This window comes from Magnolia sinica, chromosome 13, assembly GCF_029962835.1.
Source record: "Magnolia sinica isolate HGM2019 chromosome 13, MsV1, whole genome shotgun sequence".
Taxonomy (NCBI): Eukaryota; Viridiplantae; Streptophyta; class Magnoliopsida; order Magnoliales; family Magnoliaceae; genus Magnolia; species Magnolia sinica.
In genome coordinates this window covers 6,618,688-6,633,905 of record NC_080585.1, presented here as the reverse complement: position 1 = coordinate 6,633,905, position 15,218 = coordinate 6,618,688, and the positions used below count along the sequence as shown (strand labels likewise).

General features: G+C 41.4%; 1 protein-coding gene across 1 annotated transcript; it reads right to left on the bottom strand.

Moving 5' to 3' along the window:
• Nucleotides 1–2,206: 2,206 nt before the first annotated feature.
• On the bottom strand, nt 2,207–9,252 carry LOC131222590 (protein TIME FOR COFFEE-like). Its single transcript, XM_058217726.1, is given in 13 exon segments — nt 2,207–3,512; nt 3,514–5,525; nt 5,682–6,062; nt 6,162–6,237; nt 6,325–6,388; nt 6,485–6,776; nt 6,858–6,947; nt 7,023–7,083; nt 7,173–7,554; nt 7,659–7,965; nt 8,049–8,194; nt 8,330–8,722; nt 8,849–9,252. Coding segments are annotated over 13 exon segments (4,704 nt in total). The 5' UTR covers nt 8,949–9,252; the 3' UTR covers nt 2,207–3,112.
• Nucleotides 9,253–15,218: the final 5,966 nt, after the last annotated feature.

The window sequence follows — 15,218 nt, the reverse complement described above, 5'->3', positions numbered from 1 at the left end:
ATCTAAACTAGGACCCATCATTTGGACAATTTAACTTGAGTTAATTGTATTCCATATATACAATTCTAAGCAATTTTTAATTTCCTATATATCATCCATCACTCTACCAAGGTATCAACCTCTTTGTGTTGGAAGGGGAAGATTAGAAAATTTTCTCCCACCTCTGATTTATTAATTGAAGTACAAAAAATAAAATAATAATAATGGCAGTCTATGGTCTATCATACGTAAGATAGTGTATTATAATAATGATACTTTTACTTGCTACCTAAACAGGCCCCAAGTATCATAGTTTGGACACTTTAATTTTATTATTTGTATGCTAAGTTTGGGATTCTTTAATACTTTCTAAGTATATGCATAACAACCATTACACCTGTATCAATGATTTTACCTGTATCCACTCCCTCCCTTAGATGTGATTTCTCATTGTGCAGGGAAGGATGTGAGGTCGAGCACTGTCTTCATCAAGAATGATAACTATTATGAATCCACAGAACTTCTTTAAACTCTTTACAAAGACTTTTCAAATCCATGCCGAAAGAAACAAGAAAATAGAAATAAATTTTAATAGAGATACCAAGCAATGCGAGAGAAATCAAGATAAACTACGACTAAAACTCCCAAAATTCGCAACTTACTATAAATATTAAACTTATTATTTATAGACGGTTGTATTGTCTACTAGTGCACAAGGTTTTTGGCCAAAAATAGTGTCTATCTTATTTGACTTCACCAAGTTGTTCTCTTAATTTTTCTAAGTTTTTTTCGCATTCGACGCAACTCTTAAAGCCCAACGGATGAAGAGTTACAATCAAACTAAAACTTACTATTTATAGTAAAAACGGAATTAAAATATGGAAATGACCATTAATTTAGCGGTATTTCACAAATCCGGCTCGCGCAACCCGACATAGAGGGGTTGGTGGGCTAAAGTAAGTCATTCTACCCCAAAATCATATTTTTATATCCGATAACTCATTCTGAATTCCAATAAACGTCTGATTTAAGGTCCGATGGTTCGAATCACTTCTGTCATCGATTGGGTCTCTTCTGATCCATCTTGGCAATGTAACTATCTGCAACCCTGTTTACATCATCTCATCCCTCCAAACCACCATCGGCATCATCCTCATGTTCCTGATAATTCAATTTGAACCGTTCCACTGCACATCAAAATGATGTGGTCGACATCAGGCATCTACATTGGTAGATGCCAAGTCTGGCTGACACGATCATCATGGTGCCATCTTGTTTCTATATAGATTGTACAATCGTTCCTCTGGACCATTCATTTGTCTTATACAAGTGGACCACCCGATGATCCTATTGGCCTTTATTTCACTTGAGGACCGGCTGATGTCTCTCACACGTGCACCCATGTGACATGTGCAGAGTAAATAAACTGAGTACTAAACCATGCACCGGAAATGACGGGCAGCGAATCCTAATACAAAAAGAGAAAAAGTTGATCCTCGGGCAGGTGGGGTAGATGATATGCAGGTACTGAGATACTTTACCTACCCCATTTGTCGAAATAAAATTGAACCGTTCAAAATGATGGCTTGATTAATAAATCATCAACGTGAAAAATAATCAATGGCTCCAACTCAGCAAATAGATTATCATACAATCAGAGATCACAGGGATCGAATGGATATTATTTTTAGTTTTATAACATATCTTACAGCCGAATCGTACGTTCCATGATTTAAGCGGTTTCATTTGATATATATATATATATATATATATATATATATATATATAGACTCGTGAGGTCGAGCGCATATATATATATGCCACGTGTACAAATGCACGTTTCCGCGAATCATCCGTCGAACTCTGCCCGAGTATCAAATCGCTCCTTCAGAAAATTACATTGAACATGGATGACCGGCGACATCTCATTACGATAACTAAGAAGAGGAAAGGCAGAGAATATAAAAAAATAAAAATAAAACAAAATACAAACACAGGCCAAGGGACCAAAATCAACACAGAGAAGACGTATGCCCAATAATCAGAGGTCGGGATCTTCTGATCCATCTGGGCATCTCCACCATAAAGCGGGTCCCACTGTATGGGCCGCTTAATTTGAAGGTACAGGTTTCTTCTGTGTACAATGGAGATGTACATGGATGCATGCCCATGGAGCATCAAACAACAATATAAGAAGATGGGCCCACAGAAGCAACTAAAAACAATCTAATTTCAATTGACATTATTTCATCAAAAATAAAATTAAAATAAACATGCGAGTAAGCATAGGCTTCAAATAAAATAAATAAATAAAGAAAAGTTTATTTGAGTTTTCTATTTCTTTTTTCTTCGTCGTCAGACATATACAATCAATATCCGTTTGTCAAGCTCCTTTTTTTTTTTTTTTTTGACAAAACGGCCCCTTTCTAATCGATGGCAGATCCCACTTCCACCGTCTCCTTTAACATCGTGGCCCACCACCATCTACGATCTTTCTAACCTTCGTTTTCCTTCCTATCAGACACCAAAACCAATGTGCACATCCTCCCCCTTCCCTCCATGACCGTCCAAAGCCCATCCCAAAACGGAAGCGACGTAGGAAAGAGGCCTCCGCCCGCCCCTTTCCCAATCCGCGGCCGCTGCTGCAATAGCATCTCCACGTGGCTCCGATTGCCTCCTGCCAGCTGGCGGATTCCTGTTGGCACAGGCTTCAAAGAAGCTCCTCCGCGTCATCTTTTCTCAGGCTGCCAGCAGGCATTCAAATTGTTATTTCTCGGGAAAGAAGCCGATCTGATCAATGAAAACGTATTCAGATTTGTTTTTCACAACATTGCTGCTCGAATACCTATAGGTGGGGCCCACGGTCCCACCATCTATAGAGCATTCATTCGATGGGCCCCACAAATAGACGGATCATGCCCCAAAAATCACCCCAACAGGGTGGTCCTGACATCTTTTTGTTAACCAGCAAACACACCGCCATAGAAAAAACACACCAATTGTCGTCCACACTCAAGTGGAATCTAGGAGAATTTTGAGGCATGGTCCATTAGGCAACGGTGCAGATTACCAATCCATGGGCCCCACACGTAATAGGGGACCATGGCCCATGATCAATCTCCATATTCTAAGACTACTGCACTGATATGAGAAGAAGCTGGAAATTACCGGCAGCAGGTTTCTGTTCCGTGGGTTTCACAGGCACGGCGGGCATGGCATGGATATAGGGGAAGACTGCCGACATGGGCGGATGCATGTTTCCAGATGATTGGGCAGCTTGCAAAAGGTTCTTTGGCGGTAGCATTTTCAGGTCATTCGCGGCCACAGCAACTGCCTTTGCTGTTTCTGAAGTGGCAGCGGCGCCTAGCATTGTTAGGGCCGGAGAACCTACAGACATCGTTCCAGTAGAAGACGGTGCTGGTGAATTCTGCAGCTGCTGCAGTTGATCGGTCTGCCATCTTTGACAGTATCCAGCAGCCAGATTAGCAGTAGAATGGGGGGACTACGCTTGCACGTAGGCATTGGAGGAGAAGTTGCGACTGCTGGAATGGCTGCTTATTCTGTAGCTGTTGCTGCTGTTGCTGCGGTTTCACGCTTGAGCTTTGAGTGGTAGTGACTTGCGAATTGCTGAGGATCGATGGCACATTTCGGCCAACTATGGGCGATGACTTCCTGCTGGAACTCGACTGTGGGTTCTTGGCAGGTTGTGACGGCAATGTAGCAGCAGTTGGACTTGGAATCGCCTTGCTGCCTGTGGAAGTCCTTGGGCTACCTCCTGCACTCTTTGAGATCGAGGTTGATGGAGATCCAACAACAATGCCAGCTGATGGCAGAGAGGGGTTGGTCGCGGGAAGAAGTTGTGCGGAGGGAACCACTTTCGGATTCACCCCAAAGGATATTTGTGTATGGTTGGTAGCCTGAAGGCCTCGGACCTGGACCCGGCCCTGCTGAGGAAGACTCTTGACTGACTGCACTTGAGTGGTAGGAGGAGACTGAATGGGCGCTGTTCCCGATCTTGTAGAGTTCTTCCATTGAGGAGACTGGTTGTGGCTGCTGCTGCCTTGGATCAGAGCTTGTGGGAAAACTGAAACATTATTTTGGGACATGGCCATTACGGAAGATGGCAGACAATCCGAGTAGAGAGTGGCATTGTTGGTCGCAAATGGTTTTGCACGAGCTGCAAGTTGCAGTTGCTGCTGCTGCTGCTTCTGAAGCTGAATCAGCTGTTGCTGTTGCTGGTGTGTAGGATTGGGAGCATTGGCAACAGTTGTAACAGTGGCTGTAGGAGTGGTTATTGAGGACAGGCGAGAAGAAGTACGGTTGCCATTCGCATGGGCTGTGATGATGTTTAGCGTCCCAGCAGAGCTGTTGACAGCCCCATTGCCTAGAACGGTGGAAATTGGCAGGTCGCTTTCAGGTCTGGAGAAGGCTAGGGAGTGTGAAATCATTGCTGCCGACGCCTTTGCTGCCACTGCCTTCTTGTCCTCTTCGCCGGAAGCATTTGGGTGAGTCGAGTCATTGGCAGCCCTCACATCTTCAATGTTCTGGTTGTTCTTCTGTTGAGCTTGAGCAGCCGCTGCAGCTGCTGCAGCTGCAGCCATCTGATATCCATGCCTGGCTGCTTCTGGTAGGCTTTGGAAGACTGGATAGCTCTGTGCCATGGACGAGAAATCCACACTCGGGGCAGCAGCAGTGCCATTGAAGGAGGCAAAGGACATTGCGAATGCTTGAGATGGAGTGAGCTCCATTCCTCTTATGTTCTGATGCTGTTGCTGTTGCTGCTGCTGCTTCTCTCCACCCTGATTTACAACTCCAAATCCCACAGGTGACATCAGGGAGAAATTTTGAGGATGCATCGACAGCATTGCAAAATTATGGTTAGAGGCAATCTTCGAGGCATGCGGGACTCTGCTATCAGAAGTTGATGTGCTGTCTTTGCCAGACACCTCGCTGTCAAGCGGCTGAGCTTGATGGGGTGGCACGTGCTGGTTCCGCAGCTGCGAGTGCCTCTGTTTCAGGGCGGGGAAGCTATGTGAGCATCCGCCCCAGCCGTTGCTGCTGCATCCTTGTATCTGTTGTTGTTGCTTATGCTTCTGTGAGGAAGACGAACTGCTCAACGTTTTCGTGTTCTGGTGCCCCTGTTGGATTGGAGGCTGAGCCTGTGGATGTTGCTGCTGTTGAAGCTGTGAAGGATGCAGCATTTGAGAAGAATAGAAAGACCCATTGAAGAAAGGCACTGCTTGGGCATGGCTTCCATTGTAAGGCAGTGGTGCTCCGACAGGAGCAGGAATTGGGAATGGGTAGCCATTGTTCTGTAATATAGCCAAGTACTGAGCATCATTAGGAGGCAGGCTTGCATAGTTGAAGCTCATGGTCGTTGGGGCAGCAGATCCAGAGCTACCCACAAGTCCCGCAAACGAATTAGTAGAGCCCGACGAAGGGCTTGCATAACTGATGGTGGCAGCAGATTTCACTATCCCAGATTGAGTTGCTGCTGCATCAGCCGCCTGCTGCTGGCTCATAGGAAAAATGAAAGCAGGGGCTTGCTGGAATTAAAATAATAATAATAATAAATACAAAAAATAAGGAATAAAGAAGAAAATACTCAAAACCATCCTGCCAAGAATGATTATTTGCTGAAGTGGGATGTGGCAAGATAAATAAGGGCAGAGAGAAGGGCCAGCAAGATAGAAAAACCATACCAGTAAGTTATTTGCTGAAGTGGGCTGCGGCACCTGCTGTAGCATGAGCTGCTTCCTCTGAGCAGAGTCCGTGATTGTTGCTGTCGAGCTTTTCTCCTTCAAAGCTTGAGCAGCAAGAGCAGTAGCCGGGCCCTTGTCTTGCAATGGGCTCAAATTCCTCGCCACAAAGCTTCCCTGTAATGGATTGAGTAGCAATGCTGATTCTGTAGGTGGCACAGTGTTGATATTGTACGGCTTGGCTCCATACAGGGCTGCATTACCAGCTGCTGAAGGCCAGAATGGGTTCGTCGGAGCGAACTGCTGGTGATAGTTGATTTTTTTGGCAATGTAAAAATGCGTGGCACACCTCTTTGGCCGGGGCTGCAGCGGTGCAAACTGGGGCTGCAGCAAGATTCAAAACCCAAATGTCGAATACCATCAGAGCTTCAAAAAAGTATTCAGGACAAGCAATACACGATGAGAAGAAAAAAGAAAAATTACTTGTATTGTTGTTGAAGATCCAGTGCCCCTATCCATGGATACAAGTGCTTGAATGGATGGAACTTGCCCCATATACCTGTGAATGAATATGAACTCTCTCAGCGAGATGATCTACTACACTGTACAGAACATTGAAAGAAATGTTATGGGATTTTCCACACACCCGAGAGGAAGGCTGCCCGGCCAGCCAGGGACTGTCATTGGCAATTGCAAAGAAGCAGCTTGTGCTGAGAAAGAACAAAACAATAGAAACACCATCAGCTCTCTGATCGAATTGATCAAAGATGACATACATTTCACATTACATTATCAATATGGCATACGTTTTCCATCAGTTGAATTACCAGCTCTCGCTGCCTTTGGTTCAATTCTCGTGGCTTTGGATTGATGCTGCTTCAGAATTTGCTGTTTGCTGCTGCTGATGCCATCTTTGTCCTGCATCTCTGCATCAGGTTGCAGGCCAAGGATCCTCTCTTTAGGCATCTGCTTTTGTACTTCGACTACCTCTACCATTGCCTCCGCCTTCTTCTTTTCAGAACCACCCTCCCCTGCTCCCTGTTTCACAATTCCGTCCGCCTTTTCTTCTTCTATTTTTATGATCCCCATCTTCGGTGCCTGAATACATCATTGACATGAGTTCTAGATACTGTCGTCCCCGTCAAAGGTATGATTGATTCTCTGAGTACAGTTACTCACCATATCAACCTCTGGGGCCGAAGGCTTCTGATGTATTGTGAAACCGGGTGCACCATCCCTTTCTGGAGAGGACTTTGCTGAAGGAGGAACCTACAGAAGAACGCACCTTGCCTGAGAATGCAATACAAACAATTTCTATACGCAAATTGCAAGAAGAATCCTCACCATCAGGTCGAACTTGAACTTCTCCTCGCATAGGCTTTCAACTGCACAAGCTGTTGAATCCCTGTGAATTCCAACCAAAAAGGGAGGGGAAATCAGGGCCCCAAACTCAATCAAACAGAATAAACAAGAATAGTGGATCTCAATGCTCACGCTTTTGCTGCTCTCGCATCGTCGAGATTGACATCAAGTTTCGCACAAGGAGTTTCCTTAACAGGTGAGGAGATTTCCTCCTTGGTTTCAATCCCTTCCTGACCATCTGATTCCGCCACCGAGGGCTTCGAATCTGGAACGGGATCCCTCTCCGGCTTAACTGGGTCCTGCTGCAAATGGACCTGAGAGCTTCCCAAATTGGAAGATTCCCCACCATTTTCAATGGCAGATGCTATGTTCCTCTCCGCCACCAACGAATTTTCTACCTCTTCCAGCCGTTCAATCTCAACCTTAGCCGCAGAAGATATAGAAGCATATGGATCGACAGATACCGTGGGACTCTCCTCTTCAAATTTAACCGGCCGCAGCCTCTTCCTCTTTGCTGCAGAAAATATCCAAAAAAAATAGAAAAAGAAAGAAACTTTCAATCAACACCAAGCAGAAGAGGGGAGAATTCACATTCCATTACCATCTCATAAAACTCACCCACATCAGAGGAGGGAACGGTTGTTGAGCTTGAATTCTGAAGTAATACATATGGATGAGGTGCCTCCGGAGGTGAGGCTGAGACTGGGGACGAACCCCTTGACTTGGCATCATTGCTTGATCCATTCACATCCTTCGAATCAAGTTTGTGCGACGGGCTCGTGATGGTTTCTTGCTTTGAAGGACACTGGAATTGCCTCGTCAATCCATACAAGACCTCAGCGACCTCAATCTCGATCTCCTGAATTGATGATGAAGATGTGGTCTTTGAGATCTTTGGTGGCTTGTGCTTGGCTCCAACCGGTTTCTGCAGAAAAAAAAAAAAGTTTCAGAACTCCGACAAAAAAAAAAATTTTGCAAAAAACAGAACAGAAAAATAGTAGAACAGACCATCTTCTTTTGACCGGAGGCGTTAGAAGAAGACGGCGACATCGGAGCCGCTGGGACCACAGGAGTAGTGCTTGGCCTGGCTGGTGACATCGAAGCTTGCTGGAGAACCCGCTCTCCGCTGCCTCCACTGCCGCTGCCGTTGCCACCTGAAATCCAACATTCATGTGACCTTTTCGCAGAAGCTGCAAACAAAGTTCAAAAAATCCAATCAAATCCTCCCTAAAGTCGATTAGAAACCAGTTTCTCTTCCAAATCTCAAATTCTTCCTTTCTTCTCTCTACCTGACCGAGCTTTCCTCGGCACTGAGACGCCAATCATCTCATCAGCGGCTTTCCACGGCGGGCCCACTGCCCTCACGACCTTCGGCGGGAAGCTCTTCCACTGCTGGTGGTGGTGACTTGGCATCGATGACACCGGCGTCAGCACCACCGGATTCATCGGCAGCGGCCGAACCGCAGATGCTGCCGACACGACGGCATCCTCGTCCTCCTCATCCTCCTCGTCATCGAGGCTCTCTTCAGAGCTCTCTTCGCTTCCATCCTCTCGATTGCTCCCGTGCAGCAATCTCTCTCCCCTCCGCCGCTTGTTTCGACTCGATCGATTTTGATTTTTCTTGCTCACTCGATCTCGAAGCTTCACCATTTCCTGCAACTCCAACACTCCTCCGTCTTTCTCTGCACAAGTTAAAAAATAAAAATAAATCAAAAACTAGAAAAAAGAAAGAATTCTTCCATTCGAACAATCTTCAGATCGAAGAAGATAAATGCATAGAGAGAGAGAGAGAGATCTGAGAGACGAACCAGGAGAATCTCTCAAACTACTGTTTCTCTGCCTCCGTCTCGACAACCCGTTCGCAGTCGCCGGAATCGCTCCTCTTCTCGCTTCGCGGCTTCTCTCCATCTCTTCTGACTCCCTCTCATGAAACCAGATCTACTTCTCTGATCAATCTCAAACGTTCATTTCCTTCGGCCGCGAACAAATCATCCAACCGGATTCACGACGTAATTAGGCTTTAAAAAAAAAAAAAAAAAAAAACCGCTGGAAAATCCTAGATTCGGACCCCCTTTTCTTCAAATGAGAGCAAAAAATCGGAGCTTTTGCCTCTCTTCCTTCTCCTTCGCCCTCTCTCTCTCTCTCTCTCTCTCTCTCTGCTTGGGGTGTCTTTTTTTTTCTCTGCGTTCATCCCATCTCACCTGCTTTTTGTATTTTTACTCCCACTTCTAAGCTTTAATTAATGGTTAGATACTATCTACCTAAGCGCTTTTAAATCTGGTCCGTCTGATTAAAAAAGATACGGCTGCAGTTGGGACGGTCCAACGTGGCAGAAAAAGTCGACGTCGGATAGACTGAACTGTACATATCGTCTAACCCAAGGCTCCCTGATTTTATTTTATTTTTTCTTTGGTTGAAAACATAAACGCGTGGCTGAGGACCGCGAGGTAACATCCGCACCGTAGAGTACATGGGTACTGAGATGAGAAAAAACTTTGTACTCTGGGATAGTGTTATGGATGATACTCCGGCCCTCAAAAGTTTTACTCGTGCTATACGTGCAATTCAAACTCAACCGTTCAGATAGTAAGTTACACTTCAGATATATACCGAACAACAATTATACTGAAATGATGCATTAAATGTTGATTAGTTTAAATATTAAGGATAGTCTACACAAAAAATAATAATCAACGGCTTGAATTCAACATACAGATTCATAGGTAAGAGACTGCAATCTAATTTTGTACGAGAATATCTAACTTCAACCGGTTGGACCAACTGTTACAATCCACAAAAAACATCAACGTGTGTTATGCAAAGGAAACTAGCCCTTCCAATAGTTTGGATTATCTTGAGGACCACTTGGTGCAAAAGTCAGCTCCAACCGCTCATTAGGTGGGCCACAACATATAAATAATAATAATGTCTCCTTATTGATAAATATCAAAATAATGGCGTAGTCCACTTGATGAGTAAATGCGGCTGGTGCGTCCCTTACCTTGGGGCCCACCTTGATGCACGTATTCTGCATCCAGGTTTCCATATCATTTCATGGAATGAGCCAGCAGATCTTAATCTAAGGCAAACCTGACCATACTGTAGGACTGTAGGAAAAAATGATGATTGTACTCCCCACTGCTAACATTGTCCCAAGGCCTATTAATATTTTTCATTCAAGCTGTTGGTAAGGTAATACAGACATGTATGAAAGGAAAAAACAAATATCAGCTTAGCGGAAGACTTTTGTGATTCATAAGAAGTTTTTTTTTTTTTTTTTTTAAATTTTTTTTTTTTTTTTTTCATGATCAATCACCACCATCTCCGATGGTACGTTCACTTGAGATTTACATCTGTTTCATTTTTTAGTTCATGATTTATAATAATCTAGCAAAATGGATAGACAGTGTGAATATGGAATACATATGTTGATGTTAAAATCTGATTCACCCTTTGCTGAGCTCCGAGTACTCACATCGAGCCCTATAACATGCACAAGAGAAGGACAAATGAGACCCTGGCTAGAGCAGAGGACCCTTCGATGCCAAAGTCAGGCTAGGAATCTGGGTCTAAGTTATGTAGAGTAGGCTTAGGGTATCAGATCTTGCGTACTTGTTCTTGTAGATATGTTTCTTATTTATACCTTTTGATTAGAGTGAACGTGTCCGTCAATCTCGGCACGATCTCTGCCATTAGGCGAGAACTACGCGTACATTGATGTCGGCCATTACCTGGAGATCGTGCGTAGGATGTTGCTCCAGACATGCATTACTGGAGTTAATTTCGTAGCGTAATCATCCGCTATGTTCTCATCCGAGCCGACCTTGAAATCTAAGCCTCACTCACAACCGTCCGAGCTCATGGGTGAGTTGATCCTAGTTGGAACCAACAGATGGGATGTGTAATGGCTTCTTCCGAGTTCCAGGTTCGTGTTAAAGCTTTACAAAAGAACTTGAAAGCTTAACCTAGATTGTTATAACTAGGTCGGTGTGGATGAACTACTATCAGTCCAAGGCTCTGCTCGTCGACTTCTCCAAGTCGACCTCTGTCGAGTTCGGCTCGGATTTTCCCATAACAGCATATGTTAAGGTGGGCCCCACGGTGAGGGCATCACTGTCTTAGGTGATGCCAGGGCCCCACCTAACTTAGCTACTACTGTATTAACATAAAATGTGTAAAAAAAAAAAAAAAAAAAAAAAAAAAAAAACAACTGAGATGGTTCAACTGGTTGGACTCGAGACTTTTCTCATGTTGTACTGGATCTATGGACGCAACTTTACTGCAAGCTTTAACGAAATAAGATTATGCTACTTCGAGCCTAGGTGATGTAGGTCCAAATGCTCTTTTTATCAAATAAGACCCTTCGAATTCACACCCTTATCTGAAAAAATAAATAAATAAATAAATTCCACACGTTTGATCATGCCATGGGGATACCTGACACTAAAACCTCTAAGATTATTTGTGGGTCCCGTGTATTTTATATTTGCTGGAAAAATCAAGCCAATTCCAAAACTCAAGTGAGTTGTACCACGTGATTTTAAATGTTTTAGGTAGTACACCAAGGTTTTAAATAGCTTAATGAACAGAGTGGATGTAACAGACATACCATGATGACCCACTGCACAAAATTGTTCACGAAGCTTATTCTACAACTAAGTCGTTAATAATTTTTTTCGTGACTTGAATAATTTAACTTGAATCAGACAATGTCATGTTTACAGGTGTAACCGGTTGTCACTTCATAATTTAGGTGGTTGTTTGAAAAGCTAATATTAGTGGAAAAGAGTAATTAATAATTATAATTTAGGCGTGTTTGGATAGCAAGTTATTTAAGTAGCTTATTTTGATTTTGTTGCGCATGAAAGCAATCTTATATCAAATCAAACAAGTAATAGAGAACACAAATTACAAGCAAACATAAAGAATATATGAATTTTTATGTGAAAAATCCTTGCGAGAAAAAAAAAAAAAAAAAAAAAAACTACCACACAAAGCAATGATCAATCCACTATAATACGAAAAAGGTTATAAGAGATAGAAGAACTTACAGTAGAAACTTTAACTTTTCCTTAAAACCCCTTTGGCTCTCAAGCTCTCTACATTCTTCTTAAACTATAATTGCAATTAACAAGAGTATTTATAAACTCTCATACAAGATTAGGAAACAAAATCCACACTTACACATTCCGTTGATCGAACCAATGAAACCTTCGGTCGAATTGAACCAAAACAAATCACATCCATCCGGTCGAATCGAAAACATGTGTAAGTGCATAATGTGAAACAAAATAATCCACCTCTAATTCGATCGGACCAAAAGGGACATCGATCGAACCGAAACATGATTTCTTTGCACTAGATTAAAGGCACTTAATCAACAATCTCCATCCTGGCTTTAATCATCCAACTCCACTACTACCATCTCTATTCATCTTCAAAGTAATAACATTATCGTTTCATTCACACTCCATCTTAATTTTTTCTTTACTAAGTCTAGAGAGGTCAAGTAAAACTTGAATTTCTCTGCATGAACAACCTTCGTAAGTATGTCCATCGGATTCTTACTGGTGTGAATCTTTTCAAGAATGACATCTCATTTCTCTAGCATCTTCCGGATAAAGTGATGACAAACATCAATGTGTTTAGTCCAAGAGTGTTACACCGAGTTCTTCACCAAACTGATTGTGCTCTCACTGTCATAATGCACAAGCAAGCCCCAACTTATTCATCATTACTTTTAACAAACAACTTCCTTGATTGCTTTCGACACTGCCATGTATTCAGCTTCTGTTGTGAAAAGTGCAGCCACAAAATGAAGCTTTAACATTAAACTAATAGTTCCACCAACTAACACAAACAAGTAACCAGAAGTCACCATTTTATTATCCACATTCCCTACATAATCTGCATTCACATCATCTACAAGTTTCTCTTCAAAATTTTTAAAAGTCGAAATAGTCTGTTGTACCTTATATGTACCAAAGTAATCATTTCACTACTTCCCGAAGTTACTTGTCGGGGTTTAGTATATATCTGCTCATAACACTAATCGCATGTAAAATATTCAGTCTTGTACAAATCATGACATACATAAGACTGTCAACTGTACTTGAGTAAGGCACAGGAGACATATACTACTTTTCTTCATTTAACGTAAGACATAATTCCGAATAAAGTCGAAAGTGAGCAACGTGGAGGGTGTTAACCAATTTTTCCTTTTACAGTCCAAACTTCACTAAAACATTCACAATATATTCCTCCTGAGACAACCATAGCCTGCTCCTTTCCATGTCTTTGTGTATATTGAAGCTAAGAATCTTCTATGCAGCCCCTAAAAATTTCATTTCAAATGTCCTAAATAACCGAGCCTTCAATATATTGATTTTAGATATGCTATGGTTGATGATAATCATATCATCAATATACAATACCAGAATAATGAATTCAATGTCACTTAATGCTTTAAAATAGACACATCGATCGAATTTACTTTTGATAAACCACTAATTCAACATGAAAAATAAAATAAATTTCTTCTACCAAAGCCTAGGTGATTGTTTAAGGCCGTATAACGACATCTTTAACCTGCAAACTAAATTCTCATTTATCTGCACCTCGAACCCTTGAAATTGTTTAAAGTTCTAGATTGTATTGGGCACATAAAGGTAATACAAATCTGATAGATACTTATTTTACCACTGGTGTAAATATCTCAATGAAGTCGACACTCCTTTTGAATATAACCCTTCCCTACTAATCTAGCCTCATACTTATCAAATTTTTTTCGATAAATCTACTTGCAATTAATTATTTTTCGCTCAGTAGGTAGCTCCATTAACTCCCACATTTTATTTTTTTTACAAAAAGTTCATGTCATCATACATTATTGTCATCTACTTATATAAATATCTATTTTCTAGTCTTCCTAAAAAGTAGATGGATCCCCCTTATCTGTATTGAAATTAAATGCAATGTTTGAATCATCCTTATATCTCAACAGTATCATGTGATCCCTTAGTGGATTTCTCTTAACAGGTGACTACTCCACATCTTCCTTTATTTATACCTATGACTCAAGTTTTTCAAGTGTTTTACCATTGTATATTTCAACATCAATAACTGATTTTTTTCATTTTCTTTTGCTCATCCTTCCAAAACAATGAACATTTATCAAACTCGATGTCTCGGATAAATATTATTTTCCATGAAACTCGATCATATAATCTGTAACCTTTCATCCCATCACCACAACCAACAAAAGTGAACTTCTTAAATATTTGATTTATTTTATCTTTTAACTGATGGTATATGAGAATAAGCATCACGATCAAATATCTGTAGCCCCGATTAATCAACTACCTGACCACTCCATACATCTTCTGAAAATTTGCAATCAATAATTATAGAGGAAGATATATTTACTAAATAGCAAGCCGTAAAAATAGCTTCAACCCATATCTCATTGGCCATCCCAGAATTACTTAACATACTCCAGGCCATTTTTCAAAATAGTGTGATTCATATGTTCGAACATATTATTCTGCTCTGGTTATGCCTCACTGTATTGTGCCTCATTATCCCCTAATTCTTACAATATTTGTTAAATTCTCTTGAAGCAAATTTTGGTCATTATTTGTCATCTGAATTTTCACTTTCTGCACTATCATATTTTCAAACATTGCCTTTCATGTTTTAAAAATTAAGAAAACTTCGGATTTATACTCGGATAATAAACATAAACCTTCCTACAAAAGTTATCAATGAATATAATAAAGAATGACAAGCCTCTCTCTGAAACAATAGGCGATGGCCCCACATATCCGAATGCATGTAGTTCAATCGACTTTTACTAGCATGCTTCTTGATTTTTAAGCTTAACCTTTATTATTTTTCATATATACAATGCTTATATACATTTAAATCATGGCATGAAATAACTCTACAAGTCAGATTTACTAATTATACAATATATACTAACAGGAGTTTAAAGGATGAATATAATCATTAAAACATGAAGCATGATAATTATGGTCATTCAATGGATATATCAATTAAAATAGGAATGACTAATGATAATATAAGTTAAAACAGGTGATATTAAAATTTAGCAAATTTAATGTTTAAACTATCAATACAAATGATGCTATAATTCTTGAATTTACCAATTAAGCACAA